Source organism: Amborella trichopoda, chromosome 4 (assembly GCF_054954075.1).
Source record: "Amborella trichopoda isolate Santa Cruz 75 chromosome 4, AtrichopodaSantaCruz75HAP2 v2.0, whole genome shotgun sequence".
NCBI classification, from domain to species: domain Eukaryota; kingdom Viridiplantae; phylum Streptophyta; class Magnoliopsida; order Amborellales; family Amborellaceae; genus Amborella; species Amborella trichopoda.
This window is the reverse complement of record NC_142339.1, coordinates 51,772,863-51,797,911: the sequence shown is the minus strand read 5'-3', so window position 1 is coordinate 51,797,911 and position 25,049 is coordinate 51,772,863. Positions and strand designations below refer to the sequence as shown.

Here is a 25,049-nt window from a genome sequence, read left to right as displayed (position 1 = left end):
TACGATCTCCGAACAGACGTAAACATGACATCTTCTTTTATTTTTTAAAATTATTACTTTTAACGAATATGGAACCTTCTTAATTTTTGTTTTAACATTTTAATATAAATCTTATTGTTCAAATAAATTTTACCAATTCAAAATAAAAAAAAACATTGAAATTCATAGTGCATATTCTCCCTCACATGTGGGAATTTCTCCTTACAATGTCATTATTTCTTACTTCTATAGGAATAAGAATAATATTAAGAATTTTATCAAATAAAAGTTTATCAATTTAAAATCAGGTATATAAAATTAATCTGTCGTTCAACAATAGAGTTTCTAATCAAGGTAAAAAGGAAAATAGCCCATCCAGATTGGAACTGGCCGATCCGGATCAAGAATCGAAGGGGTCAAACCGGTTCCCTTGAAATATCATGAAACCAGCCAGCTTCCCCGTGTTCTATTGGAGAACCAGTTAGAACCGGCACCACTTGTTTTAATTTTTTTCCAATTATTTTTATATTTTTTAATGATTGGTTAGGGAAATTAGATTGCCAATCTGGTTCATCGATTCACAGAACTAGATCGAAAATCTGGATGCTCGATCAGGGTCACCAAACCAGATTTTAAAACCGTGGTTCTAACAATTTGGTTTCCTTTTTATTTTTAAATTGTCTAAATTTTTATCATTTTCTAAAGGAGAAGGTTTATATAAGGTGTGACTTCATACTATGGAAGGGAAATGCACCTCAAAAACCCATTGAGCAATATTGTTCTAATGTTAAAAACTTTAAAATTAATCTCGACCTAAAAATGTATGGATATAAAAAGAATAATAATTGTAATTTTGGAAAATAGTACATCTTGTAGCCCAATTTTTGGAAAAGTTTTTTAAAAAATTTAGTTTGCTCCTAACAATTTGGATTTGAATGCAAATCTTTGAGCCCTATTAAAATGGACTCCAATAGGAAGCGTAGGGCTAGCAAAACGTCAGGCTTAGGCTCAACAAGCCAGGCCAAGCTAGCTTTAGCCCTAGTCTCCATAGGGTTGGCCCAAGCTCTGCCTATCGCTGACTAGGCCAAAGAGGCCCTAGTCGAAGCGTGACCCTAGCCATTAAGGTTAGGCCGGGCCAATCAAATAAAATTAAAAAAAAAAAAGGGCGCAGGGCATGACATGGCCCTGGCCCGTTGCCACCCCAACGGATGTCAGAGTTGATATTGCAATGGTGACGCATTATTATTATTCTATGGAATTTTTATATGATTGGATTACCCGTGAACCATACAATCCAAAGAGACATGTTCATATATAGTTTAATTTAGATAATGTCTTGTACAAAAAGATATTCATACTTGATTAATGTGCACGTGGGTTTCAAAGGGAAATGGGGCGATTAAATAAAATTATAAAAAATAAAAAGGGGAACACCATTTAAATCTCGGAAATATCCCAAAGAAAAAACTCCTGGGCACTTGGGCCCACCTCATTATTTTGCCACCACTTCAAGTGGGACCCACAAGAGGACGACAGGATGGTCGGAAACCCAAGGCCGCGTAATGTGAAAGATGACAGCTGGCACGCCACATCAGCCGTGAAGAAATCTACCTATAAAAAACCCTTTCGGGGCATTCGATTCTGGCGTTGCGAGTTGCGAGCAACGGAGAGTGCGAGACATGTCCGCCCGTACGACCGCACCCAGCGACCCAGGCGACCACCAAGCGCGCCGCCAGGAACAGGAGGACGCCATCATGGTCCGGGCCTTCCAGCAAGTAATCAGTGGGTCGAGCTTGAGCCCAGTTGGGCTGGAGCCCGAGCCCGCACCCTCCGAGACCTACAATGGGAGTTCCTCCAACCCAGCAGAACCCACAGCGGACCCAAGTCCACAAGGCAAGAGATCCTCTTCAACCTCATTCCTTAACATCTCAAACTTCGATTGGTTCTCTCTTTCTCAACCTTGACGGAACTGTGTATTTTTGCAGCTTTGAGCTCAAGTAAGAGGAGGAAGTACAGGGGAGTGAGACAGAGGCCATCGGGGAAATGGGCAGCCGAGATTCGAGACCCCCACAGAGGCATAAGGGTATGGTTGGGCACTTTCGAGACAGTGGAGGAGGCGGCCAGGGCTTACGATGCAAAGGCTGTGGAGTACCGAGGAGCTCGTGCTAAGCTCAATTTCCCCGATGACACTCTACCTCTTTACCAGGCAGCGTTGCCTATCCCTCGAGCTCCTGAGAAATTCAATTATCAATTCGAAAGCCAGCCTTACCAACCGCATCAACAAAGTACTGAATTACGGGAAGTTGGAAGCACATCAGCATCCATTTCTTCACAGGGCGATGCGCAAATCAACGAGCAAGTAAATGTGCAGTATCAGCAAACTGTGCAGACCAGCGATTACCCCGTATGGGACATGGTTCCCAATTCGAGCAGTTGTGAGCATTACTATAGTACCTATGAGTCCTTCTCTTCAGAGAGTGAATTTTATGGCTCCCTTTCAGCGCCATTGCCACAACAGAACCAAACTGAAGGATTACCTGTATCCTTTGCTACAATTCCTCTGGATCAAGACTGGATTTTTACCAACCCTTTGGATGAGTTTCCTTTTGTTGCAACCACTAGGCCACCAGATCACATTCCGTGATTGCGAAAACATTGATCCTTTTAACTCAAGTAAGCGAAGAAGGAGAGGCCGAAGCAGCAATCGGTTTGTGTTTATATTTTAGAACTAGAGAGAGAAAATTAGAGCAGGAACCTAGAGGTAGAGAGAGAAAGTTAGAGCAAGAAGCAGAGAAGAAATTTGTTTTTCGTTTTGAAGTAGAGAGAGAAAATTTGTTCATTTGTTGGAGGAAACCTGAGTTTTAACAGGCTTCTGAAACTTTCTGAATTTGATTTGAATAGCGTGCGAAATAAAAATAATAACAATAATTTAATTTTCCTCTGTGTTTTTGACGTTTGATTCATGGTGGAAAAATGGCTGTGACGTTAGTGGGTTTTTTGAGCGAGATTTTGGCGGGTGGTTTCCTTTGACACGTCAGATACATATAGTGGGCCATGTCCGAGCCACGTGTTGGTTTTCTTTCATTGGTCAACCGGGAAACTTAGGCGCAATCGAATTAGAGAGGACAAAATTGGGATTGTGGTGTTTCTCAGGGGTGGAGGTTTTGTTCACACGCTAAACCCATCGCAATGGGCACCACTTGACCCAGTAACTCCACTACTTGACACGTGTCTTCTTAATCCAGAGTTCCACGTGGCACATGGAGACTTGGCGATATCCTCTTTGATAGTCAAGTGAAGATATCGTTCCACGTGGTTTCTAGGAGCATCTCCAAATTTTATTTAGGGTTCATATCAAATTATAAAATTTTAAAGTTAAAAAATAATTAAATCAAGTTAATCTATAGGCATATGAAAACTTAAAAATGGACGGTCTAGATAGTTTGTTGCAAGATGCACTATTTTTTATAATCAAAATCTTTTTTTTTTTCATGTTCATACATTTCGATGTCAATATGATCAATTAGAGAGTTTTTTAACATTAAAAAAAATTTCGATAGATTTTTGAGGTGTATCTGTATTTCTACATTTTAAAATTGCAACCTTATTTGTATATTTTTTATTATTTTAAAAGCTGCTCATGAGTCACGGTCATGCATATTTTTTATAGATATTTTAAAATTAAATTTTAAATGGTGAGAAGTATTCTAAATTAATTAAAAAGGTAACGTATAAATAAATAATATTTTTTGTTATTTTTCTAAAAAAAAAACTTTCAATTGATTAGAAAAATGTAATATTAGAAAAAAAATAAGAAAAAATAAAAAGAAGAAAAAGAAGGAGGGACGTTAAGGGTAAAATGAAAAAGACTATTATCAACGTTTTAAACGAGATTTAAATGCTTTCATTGCTTTTCTTCGACGTCTCCTACGATTTTTCTGTTTTTAGCACTTTAGACGATTATTTTATGGAAAAAGTTTATATAAAGATGCAACTTTATAATGTAAAACTATGAATGCATCTCAAAAATCCATTGAAAAAAGTGATTTTAATGTTGAAAAACCCTTTGATTGATCATCTCGACATCGAGATGTATGACCATGAAAAATAAAAAGATCTTAAGTCTCAGAAATAGTGCATTTTACAACGTATTATCTACACCGTTCATTTTCAAGATTTTCATAGATCTACTTGATTTTAGCTATTTTTTAAATTAAAAATTTTATAATTAGATATAAAAATAGATTTTGAAATAATCCTAAGAACATTTTACATCAAAATTATATACCATGATAAAATTTAACGGTGCACCTTACCTCTATAACTATGGATGCATCCGTATGCCAACTGCATCTTTATTTTATTGATTTGGGCGACACATGATTTCTAAAGATCTAATAACCTTGCGCTCCTTAATAAACCAATTTTTTAAAACCCGTCTCATTCTCTTCTTTCCAAATCATTCATTCTCCATGCAAGTCTTGTTCATTTCCTTTGAAAAATTGTTTTAAGGAAAAATTATTTCATGCGGGCTGGATCGTATATCTATAATATGTGGAGCCCACCGGTCAAACCGGCCACAGGTTATATCAGCCGAATTGGCAGCTGGAATAGGTCAAAATAGTTGTTCAAAAAAATTAGAAAAATAGAAAAATATTTAATAGAATTGACACTAGCTTAAATCATTTTGAGCATATTAAAATGGTCAGATTCAAATCATTTCAAATTAGATTTAAGTGCATGGATGCTAGAGAAAACGGCAAAAAGACTACATTCAATTTTTCAGAAAACATGAAAATCTTGAGCACTTGATCTCCATGAATTTGGTTTTTATCCAAGAAATAATTGTTGATATGTTGTAGAAGGTTCAAAGATGATGATTTCAAGACAAATTTCAAGAAGAAAGAGGCCAAGAAATGCCTGAAATTAGTAAATAATGTAAATTTTGAACATCCCATTTTAATATAGGCCAATTATGTAAGAAAATTGACATATTTATCAAACCTAATTGGATCGGGCAATTCCAATTTGGATCAACAAATTTTAAAAAGGGTTGACAATGGGCCGGTTGGCTTGGCCCTACCTAATCTTTTTAAAAAACCATTTCATTTGTTTACTTTTAGTGGATTTGGCCTGGCCCAGCCTAGCCTTTCCATGTCCTAGGCTAAGGCCAATTCAGCCCAAACACAAATATTCATGGATATGATAAAAATGATTTCAAGTCCTAAAATTAATTTTGAACTGTCTATTTTCAAAATTCTAAGTGTTATTATCACCGTTTTTGGAACTCAAATTTCATGATTTCATAATTAAGGGTTGCAATAGATTTCAATACATTGCAAGGATTTCTAGCGCAAAAATTGCATCTTCTGGCATGATTTCGCGGTCTGCCTTACTTCTATAAGGTTGATACTTTATACAAACCTCACCCTTTGATAAATTTCTCTCCTTTTATATAAAATTTTAAAATCCACTCAAAATTCACTAGATAATTATTTAGAAACAAGACTTTGAGTTTTTCAGCTTTTAGATTTAACTGTTAAGAAATTGGACATTGCCTGTCGAATATTTGACATTAATTTTTTCCAGCATTCATAGAATTGAGTTGAAACTTCATTTTTCGTCTAATGTCGGTAGTTTCAAGAGGTTGCATCTTCAGATTTTCATTTCCTAAAAATTATTCTAATTTGATTCTAGTGAAGGAAGCATAAGGTGAGTACGCTCTTGTGGGAGTAATGAATCTTTTCACAAAAATTTAACAATAGAATAACCATGGCTAAAGTAAGTAATACTTAATTAAAACAGGGAAATATTTTCAGTAGATCTTCTTTTACTATTTAAAGCCTCTTAAGAATTATAAGTTTTATATTATTAAAAGAAAAATGATCCTATAAGACTTTCTCCTATTTATGTGTGTAGGACTCCAAAAGATCACCATTAAATTCGACATGGATCTATTGAAAAGTCAAATCTCACACCCATGAAATAACTTTTTTAGATATTTGTGCCTAATTTTAATGGTGATCATTTAGGGTCCTACACATATGGATGGGGGAGGGTCCTATAAAATCATTACTCTTATTAAAATTGTTGCTCACATCATTTTTAGAGAATAAAGTAAGGCCGATGCTCAAAGAAGGAAAATCCCATCACAATTTCTTTCTGGTTTCTTCTAAGTTTCCCAAATCAAACTAACATAAGCCTAACATACTAAAAAGCTTTTGAAGCTGGTTTTGTTTACTGTTTCAAGGTTCCTTCTTTATTGGGCAAGCTTTTTATTCTTTCTCTACAACATAAAACTTATATACTTCCCCTTATCCAATCGTCCATTATGAATGGATGGCTAAGATTGTCTCAATCACAATGTCACATCTCTACACTATTTTATTTTTTATTTTTTTCTATAAATTATTTTGACACAAACAATCCTCTATTAAACTTGCACTAGCAAAAAATATATATATAAAAATAGTTCTAATAAAATAAAATGATTAAAATACCTTTCACATTTTCTAGGGGTATTTTGGTTATTATATTTTATTGAAAATTTATTTTTAATGTTTTTATATGTGCGCCCCAATGAGAATATGGCATGTACCAAATTTTACATATTCATAAATTTGTATAAAAAAAATTAAAAATAAAATACTTTAAGGCGTCGAATTTAAGATCAAACGATGAGTAATCTCTTGATCAAAATTGGATGGCTGGATGGTAAGGAAAGCGTAAATCTGTACGGAAAGTATATCCCTTCTTAATAATCAATAGTTGCACATTACCACCTGCAAAATCTGTTGTGCAAATCATGTTTAGACTTTTAGAGGAAAAAGCACATCGGATAGTAAAGAGGATCTTATGCTCTTTTTTTTTTTGGTTGCTTCTCGTTTCGAAACTTTTAAAATGGGCTGAAGGGGAGTCGTACTTGAAAATTGTGATCACTACGTATATAAACTATTGATTAGGAACCCCCTTTTCATTCAAACAATACTTACATAGATTTATCTTCTTTTACTTTTTAGGGAAAAAACAGAAACGAAATGTAGACAAATCTTATTTTCCTAGTCATTGTTCACCTCCAACAATATCTGAGCAAAAATAAAGGGAAAAAAAAATAGCATAGGAAATTTAAAGGGCAAAATACTTACATTTACGTGGCTCAGTAGTTGCATAGGGACAAGAAACTTCTCTTCCACAAATAAATAAATAAATCATGTAAGCTTAAAGAATATGAGGGACCGTTTGGATCCATCGAAATAGATTACCAAGAAAAATCTATTTCCATTAAAATACATTTTAAGAAAAGTATTTCTTATAAAATAGATTTCGGCTGTTTGGATGCTACATGGATGTATAAAATTTTCATGTTTTTTCTTCTTTAAAAAATTGTTAAATATTTTGTTGTATTATTCATTATATTGTCTTTTTTTTTACTAAATTTGAGATAGTTTCTCTCTCCAAATATTTGAGATAATTTCTCTCTAAAAAAGTTGAAGTAGTTTCTCTCTCTAAAATTTTAAAATATTTTATCTCCATAAAACTTAAAATTTGGGATAGTTTCTCTCTCTACAATTTTTAAGATAGTTTCTCTCACTAAAAATGTTTAAGTACCTTCTCTCTCTCTAAGACTTAAAATTTGAAATAGTTTCTCTCTAAAAAATTTAAATACAGTCTCTCTCAAATTTGATATAGTTTTTCTCTCTAACATTTGAACATATTTTTCTTTCTAAAACTTAAAATATGAGAGTTTCTCTTTCTAAAACTTTTGAGATAGTTTTTCTCTAAAAATTTTAATATACTCTCTATAATACTTATAATTTGATATAGTTTCTCTCTCTAAAAATTTTCAAATCCTTTCTCTCTCTAAAACTTAAAATTTGAGTTAGATTCTCTCTTTAAAATTTTTGATGTAGTTTCTCTCTCTAAAATTTTTTAGATATTTTCTCTCTCTAAAATTTGATATAGTTTTTATCTAAAATTTAAAATTATTTCTCTCTCTAAAACTTAAAATATAAGAGTTTCTTTTTAGTTTCTCTCTCTAAAAAATTTCACTTAAAATTTGAGATAGTTTCTCTCTAAGAATTTTCAAATATTTTCTCTTCATTAAAAATTTGAAATAGTTTCTCTCTCTAAAGTTTTAAGATACTTTCTCTCTTTTAAACGCAAAATTTGAGATAGTTTCTATTTCCAATTCGTACGGGTGTTTTTTTGTGGAATTAATTATATTTTATCAAGTGGATGTCTCTATAACAGGGACATCTAGCTGGAAATCAACTTCAAAAGGTAAAAACAACGATACATATTTCCTTATCTGTGGCTTCAAATGAAGAAAACAATTACAGGCAAAAATACATTTCAATCCCAAAATTTCGATCCAAATGGCCAAAAAATGTCATTTCCATCAAAATACATTTTTGGAAATATATTTCCATGGATCCAAACGGCCCTTAGGGGTTTTCAATCTGTCTCTTCCATGCTCTAAAATATGTTTCTTCTTTTCTAAAATACCTATCCAAGGATTATAAAAATTCACTCTATTCTCTCTATTTTTTGCACACTCTGTCTCTACAAAATACTTTTATAAAGAGAAAATCCTAGGGACTATCCAATTCCAATCTTTTTGCTTTAGGATTTGTCAAAAGATATTCTTCTTTTTTTTGGGGGTGAATAAGTGGCGAGAGGGCTCGTACCCTTGGTATGAATTGAGCCTAGAACGTAGCGTTGCATATCCCCTTGGTAGCGTTTTCAATCTCTCTCTTACATGCTCTAAAATATGTTTATTTTCTTTCTAAAAAATCCATCTAAAGGATTACATGAACTCATCCTATTCTAACGTTATTTTTGCACATTCTCTCTCTACAAAATACTTTTATACAGAGAAAATCCTAGGGACTATCTAATTCCAATCATTTTGCTTTAAGATTTATCAAAAGATATTCTTTTTTTTTTTTTAGGTGAATTAGTGGGGAGAAGGACCCTACCCTAGGAAGGAATTGAGCTTAGGATGTAACGTTGCACATCTTCAGCCTAGGAGTAGTGTTCCATTCAATTAGAAATACAGAAAGTCCCAAAATAATAGGCTTCCTCAATCTACAAGAATCTCACATCGAATAATATAGGAAATCTTACATGAGATGAGGGATCACATAACTCCGTTCCAAAATATGGCTTCACACCGAATTCTTCTATTTGAAGATATGCTTCTATTTTGACTAGTTTGCTCCAATAAACTATTGCCCAATAATTACTACTTATCAAGTAACCACAAGTCCTAAGAAAGTCTTGCACCAAATGAACTTCCCCATGCTTATAGGCTTAGTCTACATATATGTTGAATTGACATCAATATGAAATTTCTATATAATAAAATTCTTTCATCTTCTACCGCCTCACGAACAAAGTGATACTGAACATCAATAAGTTCAGTTCTATCATGGAAAGCTGGATTCCTTCCCAAGAACAAGGCAATTGATTATCACAATGAAGCCGTATTCCTTTTTGGTCAACTCAAAACTCACCAAGTAATATGTTTGGTTAAATTGCTTTCTTAGATGTAAGAGTAAGTGACATATACTTATCTTCTTTAGAAGACGAAGCCGTCAAAGACTGCAACCTTGATTAACTAAATAATCTCACAACCTCTCAAAGAAAAAACATGCCCCATAGTAGACCTTCATTTATCCAAGTTACCTACAAAATCTGCATTTGCATAACTAACAACCTTAAATTCCATCCCATTGAAATAAATAACAACAGTACACATTCCTTTTATGTAACAAAGGATCCACTACATAACTGTCCAGTGATCATGTTTAGGATTGGATTTATCATGTATCAGCTCACAACTCCTAATGTTTACGATTGTAAGAGAAGTTTGCTGCCCCGTAGATTTGGCTAATCTTCGAACCATCTTGGTGTTTTTCTCTACCACTAATAAAAACAAATCCATATAAGGTTAGAAAATACAATAGTTTTCAAGCTCTCGCTCACAAGCCCTAATACAAGGCTTTTTTTTTTTCTCTTGAGAACATCCACCCAAATGACGGCAAGAACTCACCCTTCTATCCCTATTTTTTCACACAGTTTTTCTCTAGACAAAATAACTTTATAAAGACAAAAGCATAAGGAGATACCCATGTGAGGCCCCATCGCATTCCAATCCTTTTGGCTTTAGGATTTGTAAGATTTCAAGTAGAAATACACAAAGTTCGAAAGTAATAGGCTTCCTAAATCTATTAGGATCTCACATCCTATTATATAGGAACTCCAATAGGAGTTAAGGAAATCATATAACTCATTTCCAAAACTTAGTTTCACACCAACATTCGCCCATATTTCGTTATTACTGGTTTGATTTAAGGAACTGCTGCCCAACAATCATTAATCATCAAGTAACCACAAATCCTAAGGAAATCCTGCAGCAAGTGAACTCTCCTTTCGAATGGGCTTAGTCGTTATGTGTGTTGGGTTGTTATTAGCATAAATTTTTTGTAACAAAATTATTTCTTATTCTAACACATCATGAATAAAATGATATATCAATATGTTTAGTCCTATCATGGAAGGCTAGATTTCTTGTTACAAGCAAGGCATTCTAGTTATCACAATAAATATGACTTCCTTCTTTGGCAACTCGAAACTCAGCAAATAACATGTTTAACCAAATTTTTTTCTTTAGAAGCATGAGTTAGTGACACATATTTAGGATATGAAAATGCCATCACAAATTGTAACCTTGGTACCCAACTAATTGCACCACCTCCCAAAACAAAAATATACCTGATAGTAGACCTTCTTTTATCCAAGTTACCTACAAATTTTATATTAACATAACTAATAACTTTCAAATCCATCCCATTATAACAAATAGTAGCATTACAAGCTCCTTTTAAATAAGAAAGCACGCACTTCATAGTATTCCAGTGATCATACAAGGATTTACCATGTATATACTCACAACTCCCACTAATTCAAGTGGAAGGACTGAAAAGAGCAAGTAGTATACCCAAAAGGACGTGGTTGGAGTTCGTTTGAAAAGATGTGGGGGTTTATGGCCTCACTGAGGATATGACATTTAATATAGCATAATGGAGAACCAGGATTCATGTAGTCGACCCCAATTAATTGGGAAAAGGCTAAAATGATGATGTTGATAATGCTCACAACTCCCACTACTTGCGTTATGTTAAGTCTAGTGCTAACCATAGCTAACATGAGGCTCCATACAGCCAAAGAATGTGATACACGAGGCATATGTATCTTATCTACTTCGGTGATAGGACATTATCTTGAAGATAACTTCATACACAGACAATGGGGTACTACTTGCTTTAGCATTTTGCATATTGAATGTCACAAGGAATTTCGATCAATCCCCTAATCGTGGTTTGTCCTGTACTGATACCCAAGCCTTCGACTCATGATCGAAATGGATATATTCTTAGCCGGAGATGTTGCACGAGTGTAAAGTTATCATGGAAATACCGAGTGAAGGCCACATGGACTGCATTTGTGATGGTCTTGAGGCCTACGAATTTTTGTTTAGTGTGAAAATTAGAAAAGGGTTTTTCGACCTCTTGAATGCATTTGTGATGGTCTCGAGACCGTCGAAGATTGATTTTAAGGGTATTTTCTGTAATTTATCCTTTCTTGACGATCTACAGGCTGTGTATGTTAGCCCTATTTTGTATTTCTTGCTCCAAGACCTTTCTAAATTCTAAGCTACAATTTGGGGGATGGCTTTGGGGCAACAATATCCATCTTTTTGCTTCTTTTGGTGCCAATCTAGACTCGTTCCAAGGTACTTTTGATCATAAGTCATTATTCAGTCTCCATAGCACTCTTGGGCGGGAAAGGCCTTTTTTAACCATGACATTTATTGGGAAGGCCCCTGATGTGGAAAAGTAAGGAGTCCATGGGTCTGGGCCTTGAACAAGGGGCTTAATTGTGCTTCTTATATGGTCCTCCGAACATGATTATTTCCAAGAAGCCAGTGGTACTTCATGGCTCTTCTTATTATTATGTATGGCGGGGTTTGGGGGGATGCCTCCAAAATACATGCAAACAAGATGTCGTGTATTCAGAAAAAAAAAAAAAAGAAAAAAAAAGCAAGACAATCAAAACAAATTCGCCCGTGAAATCTTCTGAATTATCTTTGAAGCACTTCTTTTCCTCCAATCTTTGCTCCTGGATTACCGCCATGGTTGAGACCCTTTGGAGAAGGGGAGATTGTATCCAGTTTCTCGAGGGGTGGCTAGGGGATGACTTGGGTAGGCACTTTTGAGGGCGACAATCCAGTATCGTTGTGGTTTCCTTTTTTTTTTTGGGTAAATCAATGAGGGAGAAGGCCCTCTACTCAATATTCATTAATAAAATATAGAAAAAATTATGTCGTACTATTTTACAACCCTACAATAGGGTAATTATACCACATCATGAAGTAAACAAAGGTTAATAAAATCTGGAGGCCTAGAGCACCAAATGGTGGCCTCCACAAAAATTGTAGCCTTTTTTACAAGAACATCGGCCACCATATTAGCAACATGGCAAATGGAGAATGAATGATTCTCAAGTCTAGACTTGCAATTAGCAGTTATGATATGAAGAGCTCATGGAGCTTTATACCTACCCTGTATGACCTGGACAAGTAAAGAAGAATCACTCTCAATTTATAGGGGAAGCATTCCATTTCAGTGGCTAAATCAACACCCTCTTGTAAACTTCGAAATTCTGCGTGATTATTGGAAGCAGTCCCAAGAGGAACCGAGAAAGCAACAACGAAAGATCCATCATCCCGTCTCAAGACACCCCCACAACCAACTTGACCTAGATCATGAATAGAAGACCCATCAAGATTTATCTTAAAATGTTGTGAATGTGGAAAAGCCCATGCCACTGTTATGGGTAACTTGATCCTTCGTTGCCGCCACGTAAGTCGTAAATTCTCAGTAATTGTCTTTTCTAAGATGTGGTAAGTCTATGCCTTAACATCCACCAAATCACGAACATAGTAGGTGATCCTTTGAGTCAACTTTGCAAGAGTGAGTGTCCTTCCTTGAAACATACGATGGTTCCGCTCCTCCTAAATCATTCATATAGTTGTGAAGAAGAGAGACTGTCAAATGTTGATAATAACCATTTCTGCAGTGTAGCTGCAATAAAATAATCTGCAAAAGAGTATTTTCCACATTGTCATGCTATCGACCTCCAAATCCCTTCGAGAAAACATATTCAAGCAAAATATGGCAAATATTGTCGTCATTAAGATGACAGAAAGGGCACACAGAAGAAAGGGTGATTCCCCTTCGTTGCATGAGCGAAGAGGTAGGAAGACAATGATGAAGGCTCAACCACGATAACCATTTAGCCATTGGATGATACTTACAAGACCAACATGCCATGAAGACTGGTTGAGAAGAGCCCTTACGACAGATGAGATTTCATGCCTTTTTAACATAAAACATTCCATTTGCAAAGTGAATTTATACCAAAAGATTAGGTTTCTGAGGGATTGAAGCAACCTCCACTTTCTTCCAAAGTCTAATCCATTGATTCTACATTTTAAGAGCTTGTCTTGGTGCAGGGGTAGGGAAACACCAGGATTGTGGAGAACCATTTAAGTAGTCTACAACCCTAGGGGTGGCAAAACTTCTCACGTCCTTCCGAATACGAGAATCATAAGATTCCAAAATGGATTTTTTTGATAACCATGGATCTGCCCAGAAAAAGAATTGTCCTTCCATCCAGAATAATCCATTGAACATTGGGGCGCAAGAGAGACAACCCCATTTGAATGCCCTTCTTAGGAGCAGGACTTCCTATCTACTTCTCAGATTGAACAATTTTTGAAGTACATGTGCCTAAGGAAGCGAGCTATAAGAGAATACGGCTTAGCCAGAATCCTTTATGCAAACTTCATCATGTCTGCATTATTGAACTCAATAATATCACGAATTCCAAATCCCCCCTCTTCCATCGGCAAATATATATTATTCCACTTTACTAGGTGAACCCCCTTCTTATTAGTTGTACCAGCCGATAGAAAATTTCTATGACGCCACTCTAACTTATTGCATGTGCGCTTTGGAAGTACAAATGATAGAATCCAAAAAATTGTTAATGAACTTGGTACTGATCTCAACAATTGTCACCGACTTGCATAAGAGAGGAATAAGCATGCCATGTTCCTATCTTGCTAATGAATTTCCCCACGAGATTCTGACAATAATGTTGCTTCAAATTACCATAGAACAGAGGCATTCCCAAGTATCTTATTGGAAGAGAACCATCACCAAACCTCAATTCTTTCAAGATCAAATGTTTTGCATTCATCGAAGCTCCAAAGAAGAAAGCCTTACTTTTCGTTATATTCAAATTTTGCCCTGTAGTATTTCCAAAAATACAAATAATAGAATTCATCTATTTTGCAAAAGCTAAAGAAGGCTCAACGAAAATAACTGCATCATCGGCATAAAATAGATGTGATACCCCAGAGTCACAACCAGAAGGAAAATTCACAAAAAGAGCACCTTGTAGTATTGCCTTATCCAACTGCTTACTCATGAAATCCATTACCAATAAGAAAAGATACAAAGATAAAGGACCCCTGTTGTAAGCCTTTTTTTCCCTGTTGAAGTACTGAGAGAGTAGTAATACAATGGCAAATCCAAGAAACAAAAAGATCTGGAAAACCCAAAGCATGCAACCTCGCAAGAACAAAATCCCAAAAAACCCAATCATAGGCACTACTTAGATCCAACTGCAAACACATCTTTGGATTGACTGGGTATTTATGACATAGTGAAATAAGCTTATCAGCCATCAATATGTTATCTGTGATCAATTTCCTCTTTAAAAATACAACTTGTTTGGAATAAATCAGAGTATGTAACACCTCCCTCAATTTATTCGAAATACGTTTGCTAATAATTTTATAAAGAACATTACACAAATCAATTGGCCTGAAGTCATTCATAAGACAAGGGGAGTTGACTTTCAAGATAAGGGAAATGAATGTGGAATTTATCTGCTTAGGGAATTTTACCTTTTTTGGAAGAGTCATACAATGCCAAAAACAAATCTTTCTTGATCACTTCCCAACTAAACTTATAAAATTCCACGGTAAAACTATCTAGGCTTGGCGTACAATCACAGGCTTTCACTTCCTCTATAGACACCTCCTTTATAAGTTCCCTTTGTTGATCTTCATTAAGAATTGAAGAAGGAAGAAAATGATCAACCAAACTAAGATTAATATTACTTTCTTGTGCCAATAATTCTTCAAAATAGCCAATAATGTGATTTTGGATTTCTACCTCAGAAGTCAGAGAACCATTTTTATTTTTGAGGAGGTTGAGCCTGTCATTTCTTCTTCTTATGATGGTGGACAAATTGAAGAAATGCGTATTTGAATTCCCATCCTTCAACCAAGTCTGTCGAGATTTTTGTCTCCACATACTCTCCTCATGTGAAAATAATTGTTGTTGGGCATGTGTACATGTTTTTTTTCCATCATCATATTCTCATTGGAAGGATCCCGACATAAATCATCATGCAGAATCAATAATTGTTGTCGAATATTAGATATTTGATTCCCCACATGACCAAAAGAACATCTTTCTTGTGCCAATAATTCTTCAAAATAGCCAATAATGTGATTTTGGATTTCTACCTCAGAAGTCAAATAACCATTTTGATTTTTGAGGAGGTTGAGCCTATCGTTTCTTCTTCTTATGATGGTGGACAAATTGAAGAAATGTGTATTTGAATTCCCATCCTTCAACCAAGTCTGTCGAGATTTTTGTCTCCACATACTCACCTCGTGTGAAAGTAATTGTTGTTGGGCATGTGTACATGTTTTTTTTCCATCATCATATTCTCATTGGAAGGATCCCGACATAAATCATCATGCAGAATCAATAATTGTTGTCAAATATTAGATATTTGATTCCCCACATGACCAAAAGAACATCTTTCTTGTGCCAATAATTCTTCAAAATAGCCAATAATGTGATTTTGGATTTCTACCTCAGAAGTCAGATAACCATTTTGATTTTTGAGGAGGTTGAGCCTGTCATTTCTTCTTCTTATGATGGTGGACAAATTGACGAAATGTGTATTTGAATTCCCATCCTTCAACCAAGTCTGTCGAGATTTTTGTCTCCACATACTCTCCTCATGTGAAAGTAATTGTTGTAGGGCATGTGTACATGTTTTTGTTCCACCATCATATTCTCATTGGAAGGATCCCGACATTAATCATCATGAAGAATCAATAAGTGTTGTCGAATATTAGATATTTGATTCCCCACATGACCAAAAGAACATCTATTCCAATCTCTTATGATGCTTCTCAACCTTTTCAGCTTTGTCACAAAACGGAACATAGGCGTGCCCTTGGCTCTAAGTTGCTATGAATTAGAGATAACATCCATAAACCCGGTATTGTTGCCAAGTCACGAAGTATATGAATGGTTAGATCCATCCAGTTGATAAAGTCACCAGCAAAGAGCAATGATCAGAATACCCTTGAGAAGTAACTCTACCTTGGATTTTTGATAAGATAAAACCCATTCCAAATTTGCCAAGGCCCGGTCTAGATGTTATTTGATACATCTTTTCTTAAGTTGGCTATTAGACCAAGAGAACCACCCCCTTGTTAAGCCTAAGTCAGTTAACGCATAGTCAGCCAAAGTATGTGCAAAGTCCCCTGAGTTAGGTGGTAGTGAATTCCTGCCACTCATCGTTTCATAATTGTCCAATATTGTATTGAAATCACCCAAAGCTACCCAAAGACCCTTGGTAGCTACACATATATCTCTCAGTAATCAATGATAAATTACACCACATAATCCTAATAAAAATTTCACATAACATAATGTGATCCCTCCCCTTTTTAAGCTCATAAAAAATTTCACACAACATAATGTGATCCCCAAGCTCGTGCCCTCATCTGAAGGTATCAGTGTCATATAAAAACAAAAATAATAAAAATAAAAATAAGTAATAATGATAAACTACACAACATAATCATAATAAAAAATTTCACACCACATAATCTTCATAAGATATTACTAAAATCTCAATTGAAATAATATACCTCTTTAATCTCCTCTAATACCTCAAAATTTTATAATGCAATTAGCGAACTTTTTAGTTTACTAATCAAACTTCTTCCCATTTTTTAACTCGTACCCTACCAATTGTGTATCATAAATTTATTGTTTATTTGAAATTATATAGAGAGACATTAGACTTCTATAAAACAAAAATAATAAAAATAAAAATAAGTAATAATGATAAACTACACAACACAATCATAATAAAAAATTTCACACAACATAATCCTCATAAGAGATTGCTAAAATCTCAATTGAAATAACATACCTCTTTAGTCTCCTCCCATACCTCAAAATTTTATACTAACGTTACCAAACCTTCTAGTTTATTAATCAAACTTCTTCCCATTTTTAACTCGTACCCTACCGATTTTGTATCATAAATTTATTGTTTATTTAAAATTATATAGAGAGATATTTGAAAGACTTCTATGAAAAATAAATAAAAATAAGGCTTATTATAATAAATTTATATAATTCCAATTATATTGTTCCAATGACTTATCATGTTGAAACCAATGCTATGTTAGAAAACATGTGATTGCATATAAGTGCCAAAGGTACTTAAAATAATTAGAAAATAGTGTCATGATTGTAAAATGGTACAAGTTATTATTAGAAAATCTTTTTGGGATGGTGATAATGCTATTATTAGAAATCTTTTTGGAATGATGTAATGATGATTTTAATTCAATAGTTTAGTGGAATTTTGAGACAGAAAAGAAGGAAATGATAATTCTGCATTTTAGTGGAATTTTGTGACAAAAAAGAAAAGAAATGATAGTTTATGGGCACATGCTATTTAAATGTTTGTAATGCATTTCCTATATTTCTTCCAAACATAGCCAAACAATAACAATGTATTTCCCGGATTGCATCCAAATACTACCCTAACAGTAACAATCCATTTACAGGTAATGTATTACACCAGTAATATATTTCACAGACAATATATTTCCAAGTATCAAAACAGTCCCTAAATGTTTTTATATTCACCGAGGAATCACAAACTCCAAGATGGTGATCTCCCCTCATCTCTGAGGGGCACACCAGTCCTTCTAATTACCAAAAAGATCAACCAACCTTCTACTTTGGAATTCAGGCCTCGCTAGAGCCCATAATATAATAAGCTTCTCAAAAAATCTCTTTACTTCCACTCTAGTATAACTAAAGATTCGTCCATTGGGTTGCTCCAACTCTGAGCACACAACTGCCACAAAATCTTCACTCTAGCACCAGAAGAGGCAAGAAAAAATCTCTAGAAACAATGAAAGACACCAAATTGCGAGGAATCCCATACCAACCCAAACAAGTGTATGGTAAACGACCGCACTGTATTTACCTACAGTAAACTAGTAGATGATCCATTTTTCTATCTCCTCCCAACATAAAATGCACTTGTTATGGATAGGCAGACCGAAGACAGTTCACAATCAGTATACTAGGCTGATGCCTCATCATAACATCCTACCCTTCATTCCTACCGTCAACATATAAAAAAAAAAATTATTATTATGATATTAAAGCCACCAGAAAGAACTCCAGGTAGAGGGTGGCACCTGCACTTTCCACACCCTCGAGCATGGCACCACAACCCTTTCTCTTCAATCAGAACTCTATAAAGAGATCTCAATATGAAATCTCCGGGCTCACCAAAGACCAAACTTGCCTATTAATATACTCCTCAAAAGAAATGTAAACCCCCTCCAACGCTACCAATAGCTCCATGAACTGTATCAACTCTGAATCCTTTAGACTCATAAATCTTGGGCACCAAGAGTCTCTAACATTGATTCTCTCATAGCAATTCTTAGTGTCTACTCTTTTCAGAGCAGGGGATCTAGCACCAAAAGTGATATGATCGCCCCCCCAAAAGAAATCCAAAGATTTATCCACAGAGAGAGAGAGAGAGGAATTTAAATCGACTCATAATATAGCTACATAGCTACTGATGTGGAGGAAGTCTTGTAACTCTTGTTCATCATCCATGCCCATAATTTTTAATGTCATCTTTCTCTGTTATGCTGGTGCTTCAACATTTGTTCTTCACTCAAAAATCTCAAGATCATCGGTCAAGGCTAGGGTCCACGATACATTTATTTTGTTTCATATAGTCAATATACAATAAGAACTTGCATCTATTCAGAGTATTAAAAGAATGGTAAAAATCTTAAGTAATCCATCAATCGAAACCATAATTAGCAACACAAACTATACTTTTAGTAGAAGTATACTTAGGGCCTGTTCGGCTGCTCTTCGGCCCTAGGATATTCTTTTTCTACTATTATATAATAAGAGCAAAATACATTTGTTTTTTGTTCAAATAGCTACTGTTCATAAGCGTTTTCTACACAAGTTGGGATCCAAAAGCGCCGGATACAAAGATGTGATACAAAAGGAGCACAAGCATATAATATAATAGTACTAAACCCGGGTCCATCCAAACAGGCCCAAGAGTGTTTGTACAAATGAATCCTTTGTTCACATCATCAACATATATTCCCGCAAAACAGAAATAATAAATCATAAAGAAGGCGTTCAAAACAATTCTAAAGCATTAGGAGATGCCAGCATCGTATAACCAGAGAAAAAGAACACTTCTCCTTGGTATAAAAAGGATACTGGTAACTGATAACAATAATGTTATCCACAGAATAAGAGTATGGAAGTTTACTTTATTGGCTCATCGCAAGTCATAGCAATGAGATTGAAGTACGAACTCGACTGGTCCGAGTCGAAAAAAGGAGTATGTTCAGGTAGTAGAGTCAAACAAACACATGAAGATAAATTGCTAATCACCCTGATCCAAATAGATATAGATGTGCAATGCATGATGCCAGATAGTACATATCTAAGAAGTAATTCTCACTGATTATTCATCACTGAACAATTATTCTCTTCTAAAGACCCATATTTTTCTTATCAAAACTCTAGATCATAGCACAATCTCTCCAACAAGAACTCATTCTTAAGACAAAACAAGAGAAAATAAGAAAATAAGGGGGGTGGGGGGTATGGGGTGGGGGGTGGGGGAAAAGAGAGAGAGAGAGAGTCCATTCTTTAAAAATGCACGTTGATTGGTTTCCACTCTTCACACCATAGAAAACACATTCATGCTTGTATGCTATGCATTGAAGCTAGCAACATCAGACATCACAAAGATGACCAGAACCAAAACATATCTTAAATTTAATAGTATTTCAGGCCACATATCAACTAGGGTAAAAACCAAGCATAATCCTAATAGATTAAATAAAACCATGGCTCCAATCAAGATCCAAAATAGACTGGTTATTAACTACTAAGAAAAGCACCACCTGCTCTTTTTTACTCGGATCTTATTCTGTTCTCATTCAGTCCTTTGTCTACCGAGAACTCAAACAACATGGTGTGTTTGTACTTTTTGCCTGGTTCCACCACAATCGAAGGGAAGTTGGGCTGGTTTATAGCATTTGGGAAACCTTGTGTCTCCAAACACAAGCCGGCATGCTTCCCGTACACTGCCCCTCCTTTACCAACCACCCCATTCACATAATTTCCTGTATAAAACTGAACACCAGGTGCATTGCTCCATAGAGTCAAGACACGAGAACTTGAAGGATCTCTCAACCTGGCCACAAGCTTCAAACCCATCTTCTCTTCTCCACAGTCCAACACATAGTTATGATCATAACCGCCAGGAACCTCATGAATCCTACTCCCAATCTTCTTCTCCTCCAGGAAATCAAAGGGGGTGCCTTTTACTGGCATGATCTCACCAGTTGGGACTGTGTATTGATCCACTGGTGTTATGTGAGATCCCCACAGTTGAATGTGATGGTCTAGAGTGTTTCCTGCATTGTGACCCGCTAGGTTCCAATAAGTATGTTGGGCCAAGCTAATTGGGGTTGGTTTATTCTCAGGTATAGATTCCATATCGAGCCGTAAAGTCATGGGTCCCGGTAGGGAGTAGGTGGCTGTGATGTTAAGATCACCGGGGTAACCTGTTTCAAGAATTTGTTAAAAAAAAGGAAGAAAAAAAAAGAAAAAATTATTTGGTTAAGCCCCAATCTTTCAAAAGATTAAAGGTATAACATGAAAATTTGAGTAATGGGGATGATGTGAAGAATTTTATGTTGGAGGTATGGAAGCTTACCTTGCTCTCCATCATGACTATGGTATTTGAATGTTATGGAAGGAGTCTCGTCATGGTCTTTCTCCAAAACCTCCCAAGCAACCTTGTCAAAGCCTCTCTCTCCACCTGAAGAAAGGCAATTCAATTAATCATGGAGTCATGCTTGTAACTAGAAGGCAAGAATTAATTTTATCAAGATTATATGGGGAAATCTAAGTAAATCTGCAACTCATGCTAGGCAAGTAGGCAATCCCTAAGTTACATAGCTAGAATGAGAGCTAGTTAGACAATCGGATCCTTTTCTTTGATATATAAATCACAAACAAATGACAGTGAAAATGAAAAATCAACGCACAAAAAGGACATATCCATTTTTTGGATGACCACTTAGATTGCAGAATGGAAGAAATGAACAACCTTTCAAAAGGAAATTGAATAAAAAGCCATGCTCTTATTTCCTTTTTTTTATACTTCTTTATATATTTTTTACCAAGGGCCACTGATTTTTTTTTCTTTTGTAGAATCGTGTCATTTGGAACCTAAAAATTGTTATCCAGAATTGACCCACTTAACAATTAAGCGCTTTATCCCAGTGGTGATATAGGTATGTATCTCCTACTTACAAACACGAAAATAAAACCCATAGTAATATTTACTTTGTTTGAAAGGATTAGAGGGTTCAAATGTAACTTTCGAGTCAATATTATATAGGTACCATATGTTTTCACCTAATTTTACAGTCCTGAAACATCTCGAGACAAGCATCAGAATAACTTTCATAACCATAACTGAATGACCATGTTTTGAATATCTGCAGTATTTTATTTTCAGAAGTTCAGCATAATATACTACGGGGGAAGAAAAGTTATTTACATTACTCCCTAGCAAAATAGGAATAGAAGGAGCTCTCCTAGATGTCAATCTTCATTAGTATCCAAGCCTTATCCCAACTATTTGGGGTCCGTTACATGACTCCTATCCTGCCATTCCACACTACCAAGGCCTACACCCACAGTCGGCCATAAGTCACCATATCTCTTCTTACTACTTCCATCCCATTTGGGACTTCGCCTTGCCCTTTTAGAGCCTTCCACTTGAGCTAAATCGCCCCTACAAACCGGTGTTGTTCTCTCCCAGATCTCAATTGAAAACAAAATAATGTAGAGATACTATAAAGCAAGAGTGAAGTAGTGTTCAATTACCATACCAGGCAAGGATATAGAATTCTGAATCATGGAATTACCTAGCATTCAGATTAACTCAAATTCTTATTATATTTAATGTTTATTTATTAGAATTTTTCACTATCATCCTGATCACATCTAGAAAAAGGAAACAGAGCACCAGTAATAGATAGAGAAGAATGTTTTTTTGGATCCTCACCATGCAGACTATTTGGGGGCTTATTGATAGGCAAGGAATATTGTTCCCCATTGAGCGCGAACTTGCCATCTTTAATCCGGTTGGCTACACGGCCTACGATGCAACCAAAGTAGGGAGAAGCTCCTTTCTGACGTCCTCAATAACCAAGAATCACAGAGGAGAAAAGAAGCATTGTGTTAAAGTTCCACATGAAAAACACATCAAAATATGGAAGAGAAACACTAGCTATGGAGATATCCAGAACAAATATACGGATTTTTTATTCTGTTTTTACAAGCTCCAAAATTTACAATTTGACTCTTACAATGACTCTTTTCGCATCAAGTTTTTTGTTCTAACAGGATTGACAAATAGAATACCCCAAAGACAATTCAAAAACAGAACAGGTTTTCAGACTGATACAAACAATCCCTAGTAACACAATGTCAGGTAGTAATTGAAATTAAGCCAGGATTTCCACTAATAAAAAGTAAAAATAAAATATTAGCTCGATCCTTTCCACTAGTGTAACAATCAAAATAATGCACAAGGTGACACTACAGTTATATCTCCAAATAAATCAAATGAAAGACCATATTTCTGAGGGAAAAGGTTATATTTGGTTGCAACCTTAAGATGCACCATTAAGGTGCAACTAAAAAATCCATCGTAAATGGGTGTTTTTTGAAGTTGGTATACTCTCTAATGATATCGAGATGTACAAATATGAAAAAAAAAATTCAAAGTCCCAAAAATAGTTCATCTTGGAATACATTATCTGGACCGTCCATTTTAAAGATTTTCATGTGTGTATAGATCTACTTGATTTGAACAATTTTTGGAGCCTAAAATTTTTGTAATTAGAGATGAAAATGGATTCTCAGGTCATCCTAAGAATTTTTTACGCCAAAATTACGTCTTGTGATGAAATTTGGTGGTGCACCTTATTTTGATTGTTTAACGTTGCAACCCTATACAAACCACACCCTGTTTCTAATACTCTTAATCAAATTCGCAAACAGTTTCTGTATAACATATACATAAAATGCAACAGTCTCTATGCGTTGACAATCCCTTAAATAGTGAATAGACTCAAACTGGAGTTTGCATGAACCAAGACCCAATTAAAATTACAACTCCAATGCTGCATTTGCTAACAATCGTGTTAAAAATCAGAGGAAAAGGGCGGGCGCCATCATAATTACAAATGCACCCAATAACACAAATCAACCCATCAAAACTTGCATGCAGCATTATAAGAAAAATCAAGGGATAATCATCTTTAAGACAAATGGGAAGAGAGAAAAAGGAGATGGAAACGTTACCAGATAGGGCTCGAGGGAGTCGAATCCCAGAACAACATCAGCGAGATCACCTAGAATTGAATTAATTCGCCATCAATAAATCAGAAAGAAACGAATGAATCGGAATGCTACCAGAGAGAGGAATAGAAGAAGAGCATAAGGTAACCTTTCGAATCGGGGACGAGTAGAGATGTAATGGTGGCGCCCCAGTTGGTGAGCTTGAGTTGCAGAGTTCCATTGCTGAGACCAAATAGCTCCGGGACGGGCTCATGGCTCGTACTCTTCGATTCCGCCATTGCAAAAGACAATCAACGAAAGAGATGGACTGATTGATTGACTTAGCAGGCATGGTGGAGAAAGAGGAGGATAATATAGATCGCCACAATCACGGCTGCGATCACGCGTGGGTCTAACGCCTGCTACTTCGATTCGAAGAGTCGTCAGAGAGCAAGAATCGTGGGTCTAACGCCCCTCTACTATGATTCGGAGTCGTAGGAGCGAGGAAAAAGTATACATAGACCCGAGGCTCTAAATAACCAAATTATAGCTCACACCAAAAATTTAATTAAAAGAGGTTGTTTTGATGACCAAACATCCTCAAATTGATCATCTCTACTCTACATCAAGAGGTATAAATATGAGAAAAAAATGGATTTTAAGTTTTGCTGTCAAGTTTCAAGATTTTTTATGTTTTTATAGATATGCTCTATCTATACTATTTTTAAAGCTTTAGATCTTGTAATCAAAGATAAAAATATATTTTAGAGCTATCACAAAGGTTTTCAATATCCAAACTATATTTCTCGACACTATTTGAAGGTGGGCTTCACTTTGATTGTTTAGAGCCTCGGCTCTATGCTAACCACACCCATTTCAAGTTATGCCTTTTAGAGAGGAAAACTACGGAGGGAGTGCATTCTAAACTACTTATTTTCAGCCCAGGATGTGGTTCTAAAAAAGAAAAAGTTTATATGAGTGCAAGGTTATAGACAATTAAAGTATAGTACTTCTCAAAATTTCCACTAGAAGAGGTTGTTTCTGTGCTCAAATATCCTCAAATTGATCATCTCGACCTCAAGATGCATGGACATGAGAAACAAATGGATTTCAAGTTCAGAAATAGTGCACTTGTAATATATTTTTGGACTGTCAATTTTTAAGTTTCCCTAGATCTAC

The 25,049-nt window shown here is 35.4% G+C and overlaps 2 protein-coding genes across 2 annotated transcripts; one reads left to right on the top strand and one right to left on the bottom strand.

Annotated features, from left to right (window-relative positions):
• Nucleotides 1-1,627: 1,627 nt before the first annotated feature.
• Nucleotides 1,628-2,904, top strand: LOC18422272 (uncharacterized). The gene is made up of 2 exons (XM_011624378.3): nt 1,628-1,872; nt 1,965-2,904. Exons 1-2 carry the CDS (start codon nt 1,659-1,661, stop codon nt 2,621-2,623), a joined length of 873 nt encoding a protein of 290 aa, XP_011622680.1. The 5' UTR covers nt 1,628-1,658; the 3' UTR covers nt 2,624-2,904.
• A 17,351-nt stretch (nt 2,905-20,255) lies between these two features.
• On the bottom strand, nt 20,256-24,213 carry LOC18422271 (uncharacterized). Its single transcript, XM_006826776.4, has 5 exons — nt 24,040-24,213; nt 23,895-23,944; nt 22,591-22,717; nt 21,229-21,333; nt 20,256-21,076 (listed from the first exon to the last, which is right to left on the bottom strand). The coding sequence occupies exons 1-5, from the start codon at nt 24,167-24,169 to the stop codon at nt 20,421-20,423; spliced, it is 1,068 nt and encodes a 355-aa protein (XP_006826839.1). The 5' UTR covers nt 24,170-24,213; the 3' UTR covers nt 20,256-20,420.
• Between the last annotated feature and the right edge of the window lie 836 nt (nt 24,214-25,049).

What these genes read in the sequence shown, in the direction of transcription:
- LOC18422272 (XM_011624378.3), top strand. Translation starts at nt 1,659, where the DNA reads ATGTCCGCCCGTACGACCGCACCCAGCGACCCAGGCGACCACCAAGCG. An exon ending in AGCGGACCCAAGTCCACAAG is followed by an intron (nt 1,873 to 1,964) that starts GCAAGAGATCCT and finishes GTATTTTTGCAG; the next exon opens with CTTTGAGCTCAAGTAAGAGG.
- LOC18422271 (XM_006826776.4), bottom strand. Translation starts at nt 24,169, where the DNA reads ATGGCGGAATCGAAGAGTACGAGCCATGAGCCCGTCCCGGAGCTATTT. An exon ending in ACTCGTCCCCGATTCGAAAG is followed by an intron (nt 23,945 to 24,039) that starts GTTACCTTATGC and finishes ATTCAATTCTAG; the next exon opens with GTGATCTCGCTGATGTTGTT. An exon ending in TAGTCATGATGGAGAGCAAG is followed by an intron (nt 21,077 to 21,228) that starts GTAAGCTTCCAT and finishes TTCTTGAAACAG; the next exon opens with GTTACCCCGGTGATCTTAAC.